The following is a 21,426-nucleotide window of genomic DNA, read 5'->3' as shown; positions in this document are numbered from 1 at the left end:
TAATCTCATCTAGCTGGGTATCAACCCATGTGTTGTCAGGTGGGTTGCAAACTGACTCACTGATGGAACTTGTATGGTCAAAATAGGGGACTCCACCTGTCCAGCAGACCTGTAACCAGTGGTGTTCCACAGGGGTCAGTTCTGGGCCCTCTACTGTTCAGAATCTACTTCTCCGAAGTACAGGCTAAAACTAAAAGACTCTGGTTGACCAAGTTTGCTGATGACCTCAAAGTGGGGAGCGATCATTGAGACACCTAGTGATGTCAACATCCTGCAAGAAGGCCATACACAGACTAATGACTGGTGCCAAAGTTATGGTCTTAATGCATTTTTTGCATTTAAGTTAATCATCCCCTTTAGCGAGGGTGATCTTGCAAATTACCACAGCAATAGCAATACCCTAAGTACAAAATCAGTAGTGAGACATCTGGGCACAAATGTTGACAGCAACCTGAACTTTGATCACCATGTCTGTACAATGGTAAGAAGGGCATTTTATATTGCTCATCTCATAAGTAAGGGCACTGCCTTCAGAAAGAGGTTATAATCCCCCCCCACCCATACTCTTCCCTCATCGGGCCAATAGAGTACAGCGCTCTCTTTGGTATGTTCCTTTCCAAACACCTGCAGCACTTGGAGAGACCATAGAGGTTCCTTACTAAGAAAATTCAGGGTCTTCAAGATGTCTTGCGTGGACAGACTGAAATCAATGTCACTTTATTCCGTGTTGTACAGACTGCTTAGGAGTGACCTGTGCCTTGCATATAGAGCAATCTGACCCAGCTTTAATGGAAATGCTACACATTTGCAAGTCAAATGGCACATGGGTCTATTGCTCAAAGGACCTTAACCTGGTATGTGATCTCAACAAAACTTGATGGAGAGACAGATTTGTCTCGGAGTTTGCCCCACCTTTGGAATAAGCTTCCTGTTTGTGTTAAACAAAGCCCCTTGTTGGCCCTCTTTAAACATAATCTGGATGATTGGATGGATAAGTGGAAATTCACCCTGGGGATTTCACCTGTGTCCCTCTTGGACAGGGGCAATAGGTGCTGATTTCAGAGTCTCCTTGAACCAGCCACCCTTGAACACTGGTTGAACTTGGCTAGGCTTGTAAGGGCCCTGCGGCCATTAGCAAAGTAACCTCTGGTGATCCTATCGACAGAGATTAACTTTGTTTTATGTATATGCGGGGTTTGTTGCACAGCAGCAGTATCCTCAGTGAGCTATAACCTAGCCTTTCAAACTGTTCTGTTGCTTTTGCAGAAGGGATTTAGATTGAAGACTGATTATTTATAATGCCGTTAGACTTGCTGATGTGCAGTAAATCTATCATTAATGGGTCTGAGGATGCCTTGTTTGTCAGACCCAGATTACCTATTAGCAGGATACAGAGTATAGTGACAGGGCTTTGGTCAGGCCATATAGGGCATGTTTATACCTTGTATCCATAGAGCAAGGTATCTCTGAGGATCTTCCAGTTGCTGCATGTGCCTGGACAGATACATGCCAAAGGGGACATTATATTCAATGGCTGGCCTAATGAGGACTAAGTAAAGGAGGACAGTGACATCCCTAGATCTAGACCTAACCCCTTTGTTTATAACCTGTGCAATGTAGAAGGACTTTCTTACAACGATGGACACATGCTGGTCAAAAGTTGTCACAATGACATAAATGTCACTGTCCACATAGGTTCCCTAATCCCGAACAACTGAGTTAGCTGTTGAGGGTGTATTGTCAGTGTGGTAGTTCTCTGTGGTAGATGTCTTCTAAAAGGATACAGTAATGCATTTTTTGGCATTTAGTTAAGGCCATGGTTTTGGCACCATTTATTTCTTTGGGACAAACCTTCCTGTAGGCTGGCCAAGTCATTTGGGGATTCAGTGACTGCTTCTAGCTTGTAGTCATTTGCAAACGTAGTCAGCCAGATAGCTTGCAGTCATTTGCAAACGTAGTCAGCCAGAGCCCTTTGTTATTGGGCTTTTATTTCAGAAAAGTAGATGCCAAACAGGAGAGGTCCCAGCAAAGAACTCTGTGGAGGTAACTTCCCCTATTTTGATTATCTGCATCCTGTGAGCCAGTTGGTAATTCAGCTGGTGACTTTGTGGTTTATTCCTAGTTTATTCAGCTTTTCTACTATGCCAGAGTGGGAAATTGAGTCAGACGCTTTGGCCAGGTCAAGGTATGCTGGTGTACTCTTTTGCCTTCACCCATTGGTTTGGTGACCTTTTTAAAAAAAAATCCACTTGGTTGACTAAGCATGACTTGCCCTTGATGAATCCGAACTGAGATGAGTCCAGTGTTTGGAGGTTCCCTATGTCTTGATTGATTCCAAGACAAGTCTTTCCATGGCTTTCTTATGAGGCTGGCTGGACTTGTGGGTCTGTAATTGCCTGGTCTGTGGAAGGTCCTCTCTTATGCAGGGGAATGAAAAGTTGCTGTTCAATCATACGGCACAAAAACAGTATAGAGGCTAAGAATTAACTAATTTAGTGGTGTGGCTAAATCATGCTTCATGCTATCTAAGATGCATCTGGGGATATTGCCAGGACCCATCAGTACAGTATTTTTAGCTTTTTGATAGCATTTTTAAGACTTGGTATTGTGTGATAGCTTGAGGCAAGCTAGTTTCAGGTATATCTTGAGGGACAGATGAAGGGGAAGATAGGGTTGTTTGTTTCAGTGACAAGGGCTCTAACTTTCTATGAATTTAATTACTTTTGGTCAAAATTGCTTTCCTCTTTATTATAAAGACTATTGCTGTTATGTTCTACCATGTGGGTTTGTTTCCAGGGTTTGCCCTGTACTTGTATTCAGTTGACTTAATTGGGTTTGGTGGGTATTTGAAGTTTGCCAATGTATTACTTAGGAGCAGGTAGCTTGTCTTAAATTTCCAAAGGTACCTTGAGCTGAGGGCCTCTCTGGTCTCTTTATTTCGACAAAGAGTGCTTTATGGTCAGACCCAACAAGTGGTGAAGATGCAAGCAAGGGATGCTCTCACTAGTAAGGACAAGATGCTGTTCTCCCTAGTGGATACTGTCAATACAAATGCCTTGGAACAATTGGTCAAAGTCCGGGCATCTCTGATTGTGCACTAGGGGTGGTGTAGGTTTCCTAGTCAATAGTTTGGACAGTTTAGATAACACATAAGTGGTATTGGTTTTGATACTGGGTGGTTTAAGTTCCTGTAGATAGACATTAGGGCTTTCTTTTGACATAGAGGGAGTTCTATAGCTAGCTATTATATGGTATAGGAGCTGTCTAATGGTTATATGGACATGAAGAAGCTGTGGTGCATCATTCTGCTTTACCAGCCTTGATGGGACTCTAATGGATGTAGATTGACACATCTCCACCTTTTATTCCCCCTCTCTTGCACACTAGCTAGTCTAAATGTGTCAAAGGCATAGTCCTATGCAGCTGGAGTGCTTGCCTCGATTTTAAACCTTGTGTCAGCCCCTACATAGATGTCCATGTCCTGAAGGGCTTGTAGAGAGTGGAGCATCTTGTTTAGGCTCCTAGCATTGATTAGAACCCAAGAGGGGATATATGCAGGCCATCCCTGGCGAAGCAATGTGGTCTGTTGAACATATCCTCCCAGGCTGACAAGTATTGGACCCCCTTTTAAAGACACCAGAAACTCAGCTAATCATTGAAAATTGTTATGTTTGGCTTGTATGGTGGCCTTATCCTTGGAGAAGGTAGAATGCTGCTTAGCACTATGCTCATACCTACCTTGGACACAGTCTGAGAGGTTCATCACGTCTCTTCATGTAGTTCAAGAAGGTGTACCTCAAGTCATTAACACTGGCATGACAGAGTCCTACTGCTGCTTGTTCAAGAACTTGAGTGCATGCGTGATCCGATGGATCCTAGCACCAGAAAAGCAACTAACTGTCACTGTTTTTGTGCTCAGCCTGATGAGGCATGTCTGCATGTCTTAAAACTGAGTCACCTATAACAACGTTTGGTTCAGTTGATGCCTTCCTTATAGGTTCGGCAACTGTGACTTTGGGACTTCACCTGCTATGTAAGGATGTGGGCTTGATTTGCCAAGTGTGCTTTGTGTCTGTGTTGTATTTGAGGTTTAAGCAAGTTAATTTTTCGAACCTCGGCATATGATCGCTTTGTAGAGGTGTGGTGTGTGGTTTACTGCTGACAATTTTGGTGTCTGCATTTGTGTGTGATATTTTTGCCTTCAAAGATATTGTATACGTACATCTCTCATGCTGTCTCAACATACCCATCTCATTCAGGCTGTCTAGAAAAGTTGTGGGGAAGTGCTGGTCTATGATGTCAACAAAAATGTCTCTTAGGACAGAGGGTAATGATAACTTTTGGTAGTTCAGTTTTATAGAATAATGTTTGGATAGACTTGCTACTGAGCATTTAAATTTCAATAGAAAACCATTAGCCTGGAAACCTACCACCAGCAAGACTCTAATTATAGTACAACAGCAACAACAACAACAAAACAACTTAACTGCTTGCACTGATTTTAGTATCGATTAGTACCAGTGCAATCAGTATTAAGCAATTTTATCAAAGGTCTTTTAGCCGGGTGAGGAGTTAAGAGGATAGACTTTGCAAAGAAATACTTGTGCGCTTATTGTCAACAGTCGCTTATTGTCAACAGTCAGTAAGCTGGGAGAGGGACATAATTTTGTGCCAAATTATTAAAAGGGGTGGGTAACAACAGATACACTGGGTTTTAAAACACCACTACAAAAGGGTGGGCGAGAGAGAAAATAAGACCCTTGACTCTGAGTTTGACAGTCTTGAAACTGCCTTGATGCAAATACAGTTCCTGAACTAGCCTGACATACACTCAGTACATACAAATGAAACAAGTTTAATACCAAAAGTTAGACCACTTAAACAGCAAAATGCAGTGCAACTGTATACTGGAATTACTAATATAGGCTTTAAAGACCTTAGCTAAAGCAGATGCGGACAGTTTAATAGGAATTTAAAATCAATTCCTGGAATGAAAACATAGTTCCATTACATAGAGAGAGAGAGAGAACGATATTACCCTCACCTCTCCCTAATTTTGGGGATAAATACATCAGTTTGATCAAATGTCCACTTTGTTTAACCTGTCTGCATTTTCCACCGATGTAACTGTCTGCATAATCAGACTGTGAAAACAGCAATCATTGCTTGTATTCCAAGGAGGGTTACGCTTCCTGCACCCTGTGCTACTACAGAAGGGATGATGGCAGTGAGGACATTACAGTAGGGTGCCTGAGCTACTCTGCCCATTTTTTGCCCATTCCCATTAATTATATCCAGTAAAAGAAACTAACTGTTTTAGATAAGAATTTAAAATGATTGCATATATCAACAATCTCTGGAAAGAGTGAAAAGTTAACATTTCCAGTGTTTAAACTTGAGAAATACCTACAGGTACATTACTTAAGTAGTGTATTATGTTAGTAGTAGCCCTGTAACAGCAGAAGTAGCAACATCAACTTGGAATGGAAAAGAGGGAGGGTTAGGTTTGTGGTGAGCAGGTACAGAAAATTTTAGGAATGCTTATTTGCCGCTTAAAATGTGTCTGCTTATTTTACATAATGTAATAACCTAATTTATAAACTATCCAGACTGTTGCTCAGGACTTTCGGAGGATTATGATAGTCACTGATCATAACCGGTTTATAATGTTTGGGACATGATGCCAAAACATTCACCTTGAGAGAGAGAAGCTAAGTGCATGAAACTTTAGCTGCAGGGAAAAAATAAAGCTGTAAAGCACTCAACAAGCATGATCAGGAAGACTGCGTTTTTTTTTTTTTTTTTGCCGCAGTGTTTGCTGGTCAGTGCTGGCTGCTTTAACTGCCTAGAGTGGGTCAGGTCTTGTGCTTAACTGATCTGTCTTTTTACAGATGTTTGAGTATAGTCACCATGCTCCATGCACAGCATTAATTTACCCAGCCTTCTTTGTATGAAATTTTATTTCTGTGAATATTACAAACTGTAAGCTAAAAATGTGTATACCTTTCTGGTAAATACACATGCATTATTTTCTTGGAAAAAAACGTGCTTCAGTATTCTGCCTGTGTCTACTGTTAGTCGTGCTTTTGCTTATATTGCTCATAATTGTCTGTGCTGTAGTTGAAATATTTGTAGAATGATTAAAAATTGTTTTTGTAGGCTTCTTGTATAGAATTTCAGATTTCTTTGATTTTAGAATAGTCAATAAAATGTATGACCATGTCTCTATGACTAAAGGTTGTCCTCTCCAGTGCCTAATAGAAGAGAGAGAGTATATTTTTTAAAATTTCTTTATAGGAAGAAAAGGTCTGAAAAAGTGCACAATAAGTGTGTGCAAGTAGAAAGAGGACTTTTTAAAATAGATATATATTTGATTAGTTTTGGAGGTGTTGGAAGTTTCTCTCTTCCTTGAAGATGTATATACCCAAAATATCTGAGGGTTAGGTTAAGTTACTATGTATATATAACAGTTCTATAAATGTAGAAGTTGAGATTTTGTTTTATGTTTGATGCTGGAACTAGTTCAAGAAATACTTTAGTCCTCTGATACCTTTTGGATCAGATGAGAACATGGCATGGAGGCAAGAACGTAGAAATGAACTAATCTGATACGCATGTAGAAGCATTTTTGTGATGACCTGGTGCTGACTTTGTCTAACACAGCCTGTCTGTTTTCCCCTAGGCCATATCCATAGCTGCTTCTCAGACAGTCCCAGATGTGGGTCTTCATCATTTAAGCCTTCTGACTTCTCAGGGATTTGGCCTTATGATACAATTCTTAGAGCCAGATAATGAGGACCCTATGAAAAGCAGCACTGTGAAAGCCATAACTTTGTGACAGCAGTCTGTCATAATTCTTACCTTGTGGAAGCAATGTGTAGTGATGCCAGCACATCTGTAATCCCCTACCTTACTCAACTGCTGAGCAGCAAGGCTTTCTGTCTCCACTAAAGAATTTACGCTGGTGTTGGTTCTCTCTGAATCCTTCCCTCTGGATAGAGAGCTGTCTGTTAGGGCTGGCCCAGGGGAAAAAATGCTAATAGCAACACAAGCTCAATACTGAATTTGGGTCAAAAGTAGCACAGGCAGACACCCTGCTCCAGCACTATTTAGGCTGGCTCTTAGACTTGGTTACTTTTACATCTTATGTGAGTTCTGGAATTCAGTGTTGAAAAGAAGTTGCCATTAAAGTGCTTGGCAGCTTTCAGTATCAAGAAAGTGAGACAGACTAGTTTGTTTTAGTGCATGACAGACATTAGATTTTTCGTAGAACTTTAGTTTTTCAGTATTTGTCTGAGATCAGCAGACAAAAACTTGAAAGGTGGTCAGTCATGACTGTCCAAATGGAATTGGCTTATGAAGCAAAGGGTCTACTCCAGTGTGCTAATGAAATGTGTTCTGGATGTCAAAATGAATTAGTTAGGAAGCCACACTTTTTACAAGGATGACTCTCTAAGGTGCAACTGATAAGGACCAACATGCATTAACATTTCTTAAAGTTAGTATCTTAACCTTTCTTGGATCAGCAGCAGTGCCATGGGAGGGGGGCACCTTACTCATGTGTTAAACTTAATTTTGTAACTTTAACTGTACCTCTGCCACTGACCCTCTACATATACTACTTTATTAAAACTTTTCCCTAACAAAACCACTACCAAGAATGTTGCTTGATCTGTGTTTTGTAGATGGGGTTTACTGATACAGGACTCTACAACTTTCTCCCATTAAAAAAAATTAGTATTTTGCGTTCCTGCCTTTAGTCAGTCAGTGTTTTATGGTTCTGTCTTTTGTTATACCATTTGCGATTCTTTTGAGTTTTCAACCTTTCATGATAGAATCCTATAAAAACGCAGGGAAAACTGGCACTTCTTGAGCATCGATTGTTGCTGGCTGAACCTCCCTTAAAACCAAGAAAAGAGAGCCGTAAAACTAGTTAATCACAATTGAGACTTGAGTAATCCAGTTCTTATTTGTTTAGAAATAGCTACTTTATTGAAAAATATTGCATGAGTGCCTTCCCGTATATGGGTCGCGATCAGATTATCGAAGTTTCGAAACTTCGATAATATGTTTGGGGACCATATTATCGAAGTTTTGAAACTTTGAACATTTTGAATGGAGATCGCAGTACTATGTGGAATGGGAAATTTACCCTTTTCCACAATGTAGTGTAATCTTGGAGTTGTTGTATTTAATTAACAGGGGGTGTGGGGGTGCAGGAGGCTTGCCCACCTGCAAAAACATTAAAAATAGATTTTATTTATGTTTGAAGCCGCTGTGGTTCAGCGGTAGCGTTGTCGCCTCACAACAAGGTTCTCCCGTTCGATTCTCGGCTGGAGTGCCTTATGTGTGGAGTCTGCATGTGTACTCCCTACGGTCGAGTGGCATTCAAAAGACATGCCTTCATTGAAGGTTGGGCGTCGGGCTGGCACCTCAGCACCGTAAAAATCTACTGTCAATCATTAGCGGACCGGAGTTCCACTGTGGCAACCCCTAACCGGGAAAATCCGAAAGAAGACCATTTATGTTTGAAGTTCCAAAACTTTTACCTGTAAAGTCCGACTGGGTAGCAGCCCATTTTCAGTGGAGGCCCAGCGAGAAAAGCTCCAAAGTATTATAGAAAACATTTTGGCAATAATTCAATACAAAACACAAAATGTATAGTGTGTGCGTGTGTATCTATAATAGATATAGATATGTGTAGATGTAGACAGATATAGGGTATGTCTGTATGTATATGTGTGTGTGTGTGTATGTATATATATATATATATATATATATATATATATATATATATATATATATATATATATATAATGTATATGTCTGTGTGTAATATACATATGCACACACAACTTTCAGTACACAATAAATTATTGATCTGTTATCAATTGCACGCATATATTTTTCCTAGCAGTTATGCACAAATTCTGAAATGTGGTGTTTTAAAAATTAACATGTAGTGTAGTACAGCTTTACATTAACACAACTGTCTGTTTGCCACAAGTATCCATACCTGCAGGTAATGCAAGCTTGAAGAACAAAAGAGAAAAGTAATATAATATAATCTAATAGAGTATCAAGCCACTTACATCAGCAGAACTTGAAAACAGTCAAAGTTTCTGGCAGGCTGTGTGCTACTACTTGTAGAAATTCTAGTGGAGAAGCAGGGCACAGAAAGGTGTCTAAACCCAAAGGTAATATTGCAGCTTTACAGTGATCTTTCTTAAGATTTCCTGCTGTGGTAAGTTCCTTGTAGACAGCTACACAATCCTATTGCAGATCAGCTAACAAATATTTATTTTTGTTTCCTTTGTCACTGCAAAACAAAATGGAGTTTTTAATGCCTTGAATAGTTGAGTTTTATTTTGGTTGTATGAAATTTACCAGATTTACATTCATTTTAAGAATATATGCTTTTTAGAGAGTCTAACTTTCTATAATTAGATTTCAGTAAAGTATTGTTTAAAATGATATTCCTCAGATGTTGAAAAGTTTTGTTAAAAAAATTATGTAGTACTGAGACCTATGCCTGAAGACTGCTGATGGAGAAACATATTTATTCTATTACTTGAGTGTTATCCTTGTGCCGAGTTTAAGCTCAGTGAGAGTTTTTAGTGTTACGCTGTCTTGAACTAACTGAATCTTAAAATGAATCCTAGACAGATTTTTTTTTTTTTTGTGGAAGCAGATGTTTCTATCTGGAAACCCTGACTCTGAAATAGTCGTATGCATTATTTAAAATAGTTCCTTAGAGTCTTCCTCATTTCCCTTTTTTTTAGGTCCTGGCATTGATGTACCTGCACCTGATATGAGCACTGGTGAAAGGGAAATGTCCTGGATTGCTGACACGTATGCCAACACAATGGGACATTATGTAAGTGTTGACAGAAGATGCGTGCATGATTTTGACTGTCTGTCTGTAAATGTAGTCCAGTAGTAAAAGCTGGGTTATGGAGTCTCTTTTTTTTAAGTTTCTTTAGTGTCTTCTGACCAAGTTTGCCCATGTTATATGCAACAGTAGAATGGAGCTAATTTACTGAGCTTCCATATTTGTTTGGATTTTTAATATTCCCACAGCAGCTTTAAAAGCATTATTGTGCATCCAAGGTAAACAATAGTACTGTTTTCTATATAAAAACATTAAAAAAATTAGACAAGCTAGTGATTGTCATACTTCAGAATTCTATCAGAGTTGTGTAGATTAGGTGGGATAGTTAAGAGTGAAGTCCCAAACTTCATGTTTGGTTTTAACATTTGTTTGCAGTACTCCTTAACTTACTTATGTACAAGTAGCTCATTTGTAAGTTAGTATTTCAATGTTTGGAGATTTTTGTGACTGAACGTTTGTTTTCTGGATTATAGTGTAATGTAATATTCCCTGAGATGTGCAGTAGCAAACCCTGCCCATAGCCCATTTAACCCTGCCGTACGTGGGGTCTGACAGTGTCACTCAAACACTCTCAAAATGCCTTTCACTTAAAGGAAAACCCCACCCTAGCACAAAAAAAAAAAAAAAAAAAAATCATTTTTTTCCCACGCTGTCTTTGCATCCTCACCTATTTTAACGCCTCAAAATCACTCTTAAGTGCTTTATTTGTAATTTTAACTGGTTTTCCACGACATGGCTACCAGTGGGGATTGATGTATCAACATGCTCTTGCTCTCCTTCAACCCTCTGTTTCCCATAATGCTTTGTAAGACTCATGTCAGACATAAGGCAGTAACTGAATTCCCATGCCATTGACATATAATAGGGTTTGTGTGAGTTATCCCATTTTTTTTTTTTTTTTACTTTCTGTAAAAGGACTGCTTCTTTTCTATCTCTAATCACCCTCATTTATGTTTGGCTCGGAGCTTGGTTTACAGTATACTTGGAAGTTATCCAGCTACAGCCACAAAAGTAGCTAAATTGCTGGCCTTTGTTCAGGGTTTTCTTTTGTAATCTGAGGAATCGACAGTGCCTTCCCCCCACACTACTGCAGAGGTGTTTAAAACTGTGATTGCACTGAGAGACCCTTGTAGAATCAATTCCCCTTTGACTACAAAAGAAAACCCTTCTGTGGTCTGGTACGTCAGCAAACAAAGGGGGGCTTCTGTTGAGAAGCTTTGAGAGTGCAGCAGTGGGCGATGTCTTCACAGTGCTTTCTAATGGCAGTGCACATTCCATGTTACACCAGTATTCTTTCAGACAAGCTGAGTGGATGCGAGAGAAAAATTGCACAGGACACTAAGGATAATCACAAGGCTTTCTTTAGTTATGTTAGGAACCTGGGTGGGAATTCCCAGATATGCTCAGAATTAGTCCAAAATGACAATACACCGAACCCACAGACATTGCCAACATCCTAGCTGACAGGTACAGTGCAAACTTCTCCCCCCCCCCCCACCAAAAGGGCAAATAGCTACCCAGCAGAGTGCTACTCCCCTGACATCTAAGATGCTCAGGTAAGAGCCGCCCTCTCCAAAGCAAAAAACACAGCATCAGTGGGACCCAGACGGTGTCCCGGGCTGCGTCCTACATGAACTCCAAGAAGAGCTGAACCCAAAGATAAAACTGTTGTTCAGTCTCAGCCTTACTACAGGATATGTACCCAAAGAGTGGCGTACAGCAACAGTGGTCCCTCTCAACAAAGGTGGTGCCTCAACGGATCCTGGAAACTATCGCCCCATAAGCCTGACTAGCTTGGTCTGCAAAGCTATGGAAAGGATCATCATAGACCTCATAAATAAAGGTATTTGGGACCTACAGACACTGGATCCTACCCAGTTTGGCTTTGTTAAGGGCAGATCCTGCCTCTTAAACCTGGTTGATTTCTTTGAAACAGTCACCAAGGCCATTGATGAGGGGAAGGTGGTCCACGCAGCCTACCTGGACCTCGCAAAAGCCTTCGATACAATACCCCACTCGGGCATTATAGATAAGCTCACCAGCTTAAATATAAACCCCTATGTCACTAGATGGGTTGCAAACTGTCTCAAGGACAGAACCCACATGGTTAGAATTGCTGGAGCCATGTCAGACTCCAAACCAGTTACAAGTGGTGTCCCACAAGGCTCAGTCCTGGGACCTCTCTTGTTCGGTATATGTTTCTCGGAGGTGCAGGCCAACACGGAAGGACTGTGGCTGACCAAGTTCGCAGATTACTGCAAACTGGGTGCCATAATCGACTCTCCAGCCGACACAAGCATCCTCCAAAAGGGCCTCATAGAAACAGACAACTGGTGCCAGAGCCATGGCCTCAAGCTAAATGCCAAAAAGTGTATAGTCGTCCCCTTCGGCAAAAACAAAGTGCCCACAAATTACCACATAGGTGGTAATCCATTAAGTACAGAAGAAGTAATTAGGGACCTAGGGACCCAAGTTGATAGCAGTCTGTCATTTGACAACAACGTGGCCAAAGTGGTTAGAAAAACATTTTATATAGCCTACCTAATCATGAAGGGATTCACATCTAGATCAGGGGAGGTCATCGTACCTCTTTACTCATCCCTCATCAGGCCCATAATTGAGTACAATGCCCCTTTTGGGATGTACCTTACCAGACACCTGCAGCAACTGGAAAGACCCCAAAAGTACCTCACCAAGAGGATCAAAAGGCTCAAACAGATGCCATATGCTGCCCGGTTAAAGAAACTCCAGCTCTGCTCAGTGGCATACCACCTGTTCATGGGCGATCTGTGCCTGACGTATAAAGCCATGTCCAACCTGGAATTAATGGACATGCTGCACCTCAGAAAATCCAAATCCCATCGAGCTACGTGCTCGAGAGACTTGAACCTCAGCACTGAAATAAATAGGACATGCTGGAGGGACAGATTCATAACCCAGAGGCTCCCTTTACTCTTGGAATAAAATCCCAGTCCAGGTTAGGCAGAGTCCCTCATTGACTCTCTTCAAGAGGAATCTTGATGAGTGGATGGGAGATCGTAGGTTTAACCCGGGTATCACTTCTGTGTCACTGTTAGACAGAGGCACAGTATACTAACCTCACTGTTAGACAGAGGCACAGTATACTAACCTCGAAAAAGGGCATAGCAAAATTAATTTAAAATGGGTGGCGAAAGCCAAACACATTCTGGCTAGGCTTATAAATGCCCTAGGGCAGATAGCCTAGTATGAACCTATGCATCCTAGGCTTATAAATGCCCTAGGGCAGATAGCCTAGTATTATGAACCTATGCATCCTCAAGCTGCATGAGTCCCTTGACAAGGCAGTGTCCGCAAACATTTTAAGCCACTGGGGTAAGCCTTGCTCTGACTTTTTTGCCACTCCCACCAGAACAAAATGCAGCAGCCACTTTGCCAAACATGGAGAGGTGTTGTGGTCTCTATTTGGCCAGTTGGACTTTTTATCCTCCCACCCACTAATAAAGCTCTTTTATGCAAGCCAGCATTGATTCTTGTCGCACTGTTCTGGCCCCAACAAATATGGTTCCCGTATTTGTGGCCTCATTTTATATCACCAGCATGGGACTTGGATCCCATAATCAGTTTATCTCACATGTCCAACAAGTGTCCCTTAGACTAAATGCATGATTTTTCCTATTCCAGTGATTCCTCCTTGCCTTTTTGAGTGGTTCATTTATTATCTGCATCCCAAAAGCTGTCTGCCCATAAAATCCTTAGAGTAAGTAGAAAAGGTTTTCTCTAAGCTATTGACAGGGGACTAGACCCATTTTAAGCTTCTGTTCTACACTTTTAGAATACCTCTTTGATTCTGGAGAAGTTTATTCTACTATCAAAGTCTAGCAGACAGCTGTTTCTAATTACAGAAGAACAGTTATAACAAGAGTGATAATGTCCCAAAAAATCTTTGAAGACTTTCTAAGTCATCTTATTGAGTCGAAGGTTCCAGTTTCACTATGGGCCTGTTTTATTTTTGCAAGCCCTTACACAGCCTCCTTTCAAGATTGCTTCCTCCGCCTCCTTGAAATGTCTGCATTGGAAAACTGTTTTTGGCTGTAGTAACCTTAGTTGGGAGAATTTCTAAGCTGTAAGCTTTGCCATGCAAACGGTCTCTAACTTGTTTTTTCACAAAGACAGGATTACTGTCAGGCTGAACCCTTCCTTTGTAGCTGAAGTAGTTTCACATTCAGCCTTGAGTGAATGTATCCATTTACACATCTTCCTGAACTGTTCTAAGCAAGGAGAGTGCATTTTTGAAAATGTTAGATTGACATCGCCATTTGAGATGTTATTTGCATCATACAAAAGCTATGCTTTTAAAGATGGTCATATAATTGGATCCTTTTCTAAAGTCAAATTGGAGTTTAAAGTTTCTAAAGTTGTATTGTCTAGATGGTTGTAGAGTTACATAACCTCTGTTTACAGATCATTGGGCTTCTCCCTTTCCCAAACCAAGAGCTCATTCCACTAAATCAGTGGCTATGGCCTATTGCCTTTTTCAAACACTTCACTGCAGCAGTATGGACTACAGTGCACATCTTTTATCAAACTTGCAAAGTGGTTCTCAACATGATACTGAACATTCTTCCTTTCCACCATACCCAAGGGTATCTTGCCATGATGCCATACTGGAACTGTGGTAGTTGGGGAATCTGTCCCAAACCATCACAATGGATGGAAGAGACAATATAGGTATGAAAGTTATAATGCTAGAGTCTTGTTGTTGTTCTCCGTCCATCTCAACACTCCATCCTCCTTCCCCTTCCAGCTTGTGAAGACCTGTTATTTTTTTAATGGGAGGAACTTGATAGACATGTAGCTTGTGCCTAAAGCTTTTTTCTTTTTTTTTCTTTGGGGGTATTCTATCCTGAAAACGTTAGGGGCAAACTGTATTTTAACATTATCCACTTGCATAGCATCATGGGTGAAGGAGAGCCTGAACACTGGAGAAGCTCAGTAAATTGCCTGGTTGAATTCACTGAGCAGGATAACCTAATCAGTCAAGATGGCTGGAGAGGGATAGCCAGGATTTAGTTTATGGTTAGTACATAACTTTATTTCCGATGTCCGTCTTCATCTGATTCACTCTTTGGGTTATTGGATCTGACCCTGGTAACTTTTTTGGAACCTGTGGATCCAGGCCTCTGACTCCTCCCCTATCCATAATTCCTTATGATATCCTTCCACATCATGTTGCAGCATTCTTTACATAAGGGATTCCTTGCCAAGGGTAGCCCAACATCTGGCCAGTATACTGAAGCTTTAGGAATTTTTATACACATCGTACGTCACGTGTATGCTCCCTGTTCAAGGTGTAGGACATAAAGGTGATGTAGAGATATACATACCTCAGAATTTCTTTGCTGCCAGTCCAGACATCATCACTGATGAGTCAGTCTGAGCGTTCTTTCTGTGCTGGTTACTGAGCCATGTTTCAGATACGTGCCCCAGTAAGGTTTCTTATCGATTTCTACTCCTATTTTGGTGGGTTTACATGTCATCCAGAAAGGGAAAATGTCAGTGTTGGAGGCAAATTCCACATAAAGATTGACATGAGCAGTGTCTCTTCTCTTTGGGTACTACTTATAACCATGTGCGGTGTTCTGTCTTCCAAGTGGTTGCCATTGAGAACCTATGTCTCTCATCCTTGTCGATTTTACCTGGAGAACCAGTGTCTTAAATTGGTGGTGCAAAGTGCTATGGTGGAATCTTCCCATCCCGAAAGTCAGCCGTCTGCCAAGAAAAAAGGGTAAAAAAACTCTGGTCTGATTCCGCTGCTGTCTTTCCTCTGGAGATGTCTGTCGAGGCTGGTGAAAGCCTAGAGGGATCACCCAGTTGTTGTCTTGGATTTCTGTGCCACGACCCTGTCGGGCTGGCATGAATCAGACTTTACATGTCCTTGGAGGCTGTTCAGATGTCTGCAATGGATGTTTAGGAGGAACCTTGGCTGTTTATCTCTGAGTAACCAAGGGGGATACTACAAATCCTAGTTCAGGAGAAGATTCCTGCTACATAGGTTGAGTGTCAGGAAGGGTCTGAACCTTCTAGGGTTTTTAGGCAGATGCTCCTCAGAAGAGAAAAAAAAAAAGAGCACATTTCCCCTGCTGCTAAAGCTGCTCGATGTGAGTAGCAGAATCTTAACCATGGGTTGTTTAATGCCCTTAAAGCCTCCTCAAGAAGTTTATGTGCTTGCTCCGTCTTGGGTGTCTACTCCCCTTAAGAGACCCAGGGGGCAGGAGTCCTCTGAAGAGGATTTGGATTCTGCGGAAGAGTCTTTGGCATATTCTTCTCAAATCCCTTATTCCTTCATCTTTCCCTGTCCCTTCCTAATTGATTAAGGGTCATTCAAGGCTCTCTGGTTCTGTCCATCATCCTCCAGGGGTATTTCATGGTATGGAAATCCCTTCCTCCTTTACTGGGTATCCCTCTACCTCCTCAGGAACAGCTTCCTTTCTTTCCAGAACTGCTTCAGGGCCTTTTGACTCGGGGCACCTTTCATCTTGTGCCCCTTGCCCAGGAAGGGAAAGGATTTTATTCCAGGATGCTTCTGGTTCCCAGGAAGGAAGACACCTGGAAACCTATTCTGGATCTTTCTCAGCTCAGCACCTTTCTAAAGGTCCTTTACTTTTCCCTCTTCTTCCCCAGGCTTTCCTACTATCTCAGGACCTCTTAGTATCCGTAGACCTCAAAGATGCGCATGTTCACATCCCTGTTTCAGGAAGCTTTTTTCTTTCTGTTTCTTCCTGGCATTTTCTGTTCTCTGCTTTGTTATTTGGCCTTACTGCCCCAAGGGTTTTCACCAGATGCCTCAATCCTGTCATTGCATTTTTCAGGATGAGAGGCTTCATGTCTTTCCCTACCTGTATGGCCTGCTCATTCAGGTTTTGGCCCCCAAGGTCCTGCTTATGCACCTCCTGTTTCTGGTTTGTCTGTTTACAAAGCCTGAGGTTTGCCATAAACTTATCAGAAGTCAGTCCTAGTTCCTTCTAAGGATCATATTTTTCTTGGTTGCAGGATCCAGACTTTTCCATGTTGGCATCCCTGCCTCTACTCAAGGCTCTTGCTCTAATCACCATTTTTCAATCTTTTCCTCTGTCTTCAGTCACAGCCAGGGATTTTCTCTGGGTTCTATGATTCATGGCCTCCACCATTCCTCATTCCTTTGCTGCCTCTAGTCAGACTTCACATGAGAAAATGGCAGTGGTTCCTAATGTCAGTGTGGCTTCAACACTGTCATCCACTGGATTTTCTAGTTCCTTTCCTTTCGTGCCTTAAACTTGAGCTTCACTGGTGGATTCTTCATCTTTCTCTCAAGCTAGGACTTCCCACCTCGGGAACTTTTTTGGGCATCTTGGACAGTGGATGGGGGAGCTTTCTTCGATTCCTTCAAAGTCCAGGATCCGTCTCTGGCCTCCTCATCAGAGGGCAGATCAAATCAATATAAAGATGAGAGCTGTTCTCTTACCTCTTCAGGCTTTTCATTCCCTCTTTCTTCTAGGACTCCAGTCTTCCAAACAATACCACTGTGATGCGATATGATATGTCAGCAAGTAGGGGTGGGGGGTCTGTCCTACCTTCTTTGCAGACTTTCTCTTCTGGCTTGGGACCTAGCTGTCTAGTATAGAGCGACTCTTCAAGCTGTATACATTTATACATTCCTTCAGAGCAAAATATAGCAAAATATAGTGGCAGACTCTTTGAGCAGGTTGACTATACAGGCTTATGAGTGGATTCTTCACAGAGATGTTTCTGGGCATTGACCATCAGTGGGATACTCCACGGGGTAGATCTTTTTTGCCTCCCCTTAGAACAGCTAACTTCCTCTCTTCTGTGCCAAATTCCCAGGTCCCCTGGCTTGGAAGGTGGATCCACTATCTTTCCCTTGGAATGGGGATGTTTCTCCGTTTTCCCTCTCCTTCCTCTGATTCCAAGGGTTCTGCTCAAGATCAAACAAGACTTCCCCCAAAATCTTGCTGGTGATTCCTTTTGGACCTAGAGAGCATTGATTTCCCCTTTCTTCAGCTAGCCAGGGGCAATCACCACAAGTTGTCTCACAGGGTGGACCTTCTCACACAAGACAAGTAGTCTCTGATCCACCCCCCCCCCCCCCCATCCAGTCTTCAACTGACACTGTGGGTGATTTGGTCCCTTTTAGGCACATTTTTGTTAAGGACATGCTTAGAGCTTTGCAGGAGGCCAGGAAACCCACTACCAGGAAACCATATTTGTCCAAGTGGAAAAGATTTTCTGTCTGGTGCCTTTGTCATTATTTGTGTGACATGCTCCATGCTGGCTTAGCATATTCTTCAGCTAAAGCTCACCTCTTTGATATTTCTGCTAGTCTGCTGTTGACTCCTCCTCTTGCCTCTCTGTTTGAGGTCAAACAATTTCTTAAAGATGTCCTTCATATTAGGCTTCACAGTAAGTCTAGTCCGCCATCCTTGGACCTCAATTTTGTGCTTGAAAAACTGACTCCATCTCCCTTTCAGACTGCATCCTTCAGCTTCCTTGCAGTGTTGTATTTGGAAGACTTGTTATTTTTTTGGCCCTTAGTTAAGCTAAAGCAGTCTCTGAACTCAAAGGCTCTTATGGTTGTTCCTCCTTTCTTAGTTTTTCATAGGGACAGTGTCTCTTTGTGCTAATCCTTCTTTTATGCCCAAGTTGGTTAATGAGTTCTGTTTTAATCAGTCTATTAATCTGCCCTTCTTTTTATCCTTCTTCACAGTCTGCTAGTGAGAGGGTTCTTCACACTTTAGATTTGCATTGATAGCTCAGACATTATTTGGATAAGACTAATGTCATTTGCAAATCTGAGCAATTTTTTGTTTCCTTCCATCGCAGATCTCTAGGTTTGGCTGTTTCTAAGCAAACCATATCCTCTTGGATTGCTAAAACCATTTTTTGTTATTCCTTTCATAGAAAATGGCTCTCTACCTCTGTAAAGACTCATTCTACTAGAGCTGTTGCTTCCTCCAGTGTTGTGGCGGACAGGGTTCAGTATTTGAGAAGTGCTCTGCTTGCAGACATGAGATCTGACCACAGGATTCACACTCCTTGTGTATACTGCTTTGGTGTGGCACATTTTGATTCTTACAGTGAGGTGTTTGCATAGTTTGATACTAGAACGCTGCGAGGGAACAGAGACAAATTGATCCTGAAGCGTTGTCTTCCTGCCAAGGTGGGGATGTAGGCACCTTCTGTTTCAGATTCATCTTCCAGCAAAAAAAGTTGAGAAACCTAGGCCGTCAAAGGAGAAAGAAAAAAAGTCTGAAAAGAAATCCAGGAAATGTTCTCTAGATCGAACTGAGCCTTCGGGTCTGGTTCCCAAAACCCGTATTCAGATCCACAAGCTACTACAGTCCATACACCAACACCTCCTCTTCCTTTTTGATGGGGGCCAGTAAGTTATAGACTTCACTTGCACTTCTTCCAGAGGAGACATTTTTTTATGGCCATGTTTGGTGGCTTCATCACTGAGGTCCATCCATTCTGCAGTGAGCCTCACTGAAGAGGATATCAGATTATTTAAGATTTCTGCATAGCCGCCTGCTTTTTGACGTTTTCCAGCTTGCTAAACTTGATATCTGTATTAGGAACTGTATTTAGAACACATCTAGAGCCTGTTTACTGCATTTCCTGTGTTGCACTTATTTTAAAATCGTTTTTTTCTTAAAACTTGCATTTTACCTGTCTCTGGCCTAGCACTCAAGTGTGGGGTCTTTTATTGCAGTGATGTCCTTCAAGGATGCATCTGCAGTCATAACATATGGGTTGTCCTGCCTCAGGCAGCCCTTCGGTCGGCCGGATTCCAAAGTCTGGGTCTGGCCTCGGCTGATGTCGCACTTTCCCCGACGTCAGAGCGTCTGGGGTATAAAAGCATCAGCCGATGCCATTTACCTCAGTCTTTCTTGCCGCGCGGTGCCCGAAGCAGAAGCTGTTCGCAAGTGCCGGTCGGTCAGATCCAGAGATTTCAGCTACCGAAGACTTCGAAAAAAGCTAAGTACCCCGTTGGGGACTCTTTCTTGCCTCAGCCGATGTCAGACAAAGTAAATAATTGTTTAACTTGTGGGAAACAAATACCTCTTAAGGATTTCCATTCTTACTGCCTTCCTTGCTTAGGCCCAGACCACGACGTATCAGCTTGTTTAGCCTGTGCCTCCTTCAACCGACGAACTCTTAGACGTCGGTCGGAGTTTGCAGAGGAATTTTTTGGAGCCGCTTTTGCTTATAAAATGCCGTCTGAGACTCCGACTTCGCATATGGTCAAAAAACGCAAGGAAAAGGACCGACACTCGCGGCCCGCAGTTTCGGCTGAAACCACGGCTAGGCCTACCGCGAGTGTCTCTGTTTCGGCCGAAAGAGTCCACGGCGATTCCTACTTCCGAAACCATACTTCTGACCACCGAGGCCAGAGAAGCCCTGGCTGAGTCGGCTTCAGAACTCCCTACCGAAGCTAGTGTTCAGGAATTGTCCTACACCATACCTTTGGACATTTCTACCCCTGCACGTGGGGCAGCTAGGCCCCCAGCTTCTATGTCTATTAAGGCCTTCTCCAGGGCTAAAGCTGCCAAACTTTCAAAAGCTTTGCCTGCCAAATCTACATCCCAGAGGCCTTCCTCTAGTTCACAGATCCTCACCCTTGCTGAGGACCTTATCTCCTTAATTAGGGGTTCACAACCTCACCCAGACAGGGCCTCTCAACCTCCTCCAGACAAAAGGCCCAGGACTGACCCCTCTGAACCTCACTCCTCAGATTACTCCACAGATGGATCAGATTTGTCAGACCACCAGGATGGGGCTTACTCACCTTATGAGGATTCAGATGCAGAGGAATCTATCCCTTCGGCCTCCCCTCCTGAAGAATTTTCCTTTGGGGAGACTTTACACTCCATGAGAGAGCACTTTCAATGGCAAGGTCAGGATTTCACTGATTCTAGAAAAAGATTAAGGACCTTTTTGCATTTGCCTCAGCATAGACCCTTAGCTATACCTCCTGTTCTAAATGTAATTGATGATGTGTACAATGATGTCAGTACAGCCCCTGATTCTCTTCCTCCGGCCCCTGCCAAACCTGACAGATATTACAGGGTCCCGGATTCTCATTTCCATCTGTATAAAGCCCATGCTGCAGACCCAGGAACTATTTCTCAGGGCCCTAAAGGGGTTGCAGCTGCTACTGCCAAAAATCCCCTACCCTCTGAAAGAGAGTCTAGAGCTTTAGAGAGATGGGGAAAAAAGGTTTATACATCTGCTACTCTTCTGCCAGGGCATTAAACTGTCAATTCCATATGATACAGTACCAAGAATTTTTGTTAGATCAACTGAATAAGAAACTTTCTTCTCCTGAACCCTTAGACCATAAATCCCTTCAGGATTTGGTACATAACTCACAACAGGTTAGTAATCATTTTTTAAAATGTGGCTATGATGCACTGGAGGCTTCATTTAGATCAGCTATGATTGGGGCAGTTATTCGTAGGCATGCCTGGCTGAAGGAGCAATCTTTGCCAGACCAT

The 21,426-nt window shown here is 42.2% G+C and overlaps 1 protein-coding gene across 1 annotated transcript in view; it reads left to right on the top strand.

Moving 5' to 3' along the window:
• GLUD1 (glutamate dehydrogenase 1) overlaps nt 1-21,426 on the top strand; it is a 563,305-nt gene that overhangs the window by 134,079 nt on the left and 407,800 nt on the right. Inside the window, exon 5 of the mRNA XM_044056503.1 lies at nt 9,783-9,877. Coding sequence (XP_043912438.1) covers nt 9,783-9,877 — 95 coding nt within the window. The remainder of the gene's footprint in view (nt 1-9,782; nt 9,878-21,426) is intronic.

Source organism: Protopterus annectens, chromosome 14.part0 (genome assembly GCF_019279795.1).
Source record: "Protopterus annectens isolate FY-2018-M chromosome 14.part0, PAN1.0, whole genome shotgun sequence".
NCBI lineage: Eukaryota > Metazoa > Chordata > Ceratodontiformes > Protopteridae > Protopterus > Protopterus annectens.
The sequence above is the reverse complement of the archived record's forward strand: the minus strand, read 5'-3'. Positions and strand labels throughout refer to the sequence as shown.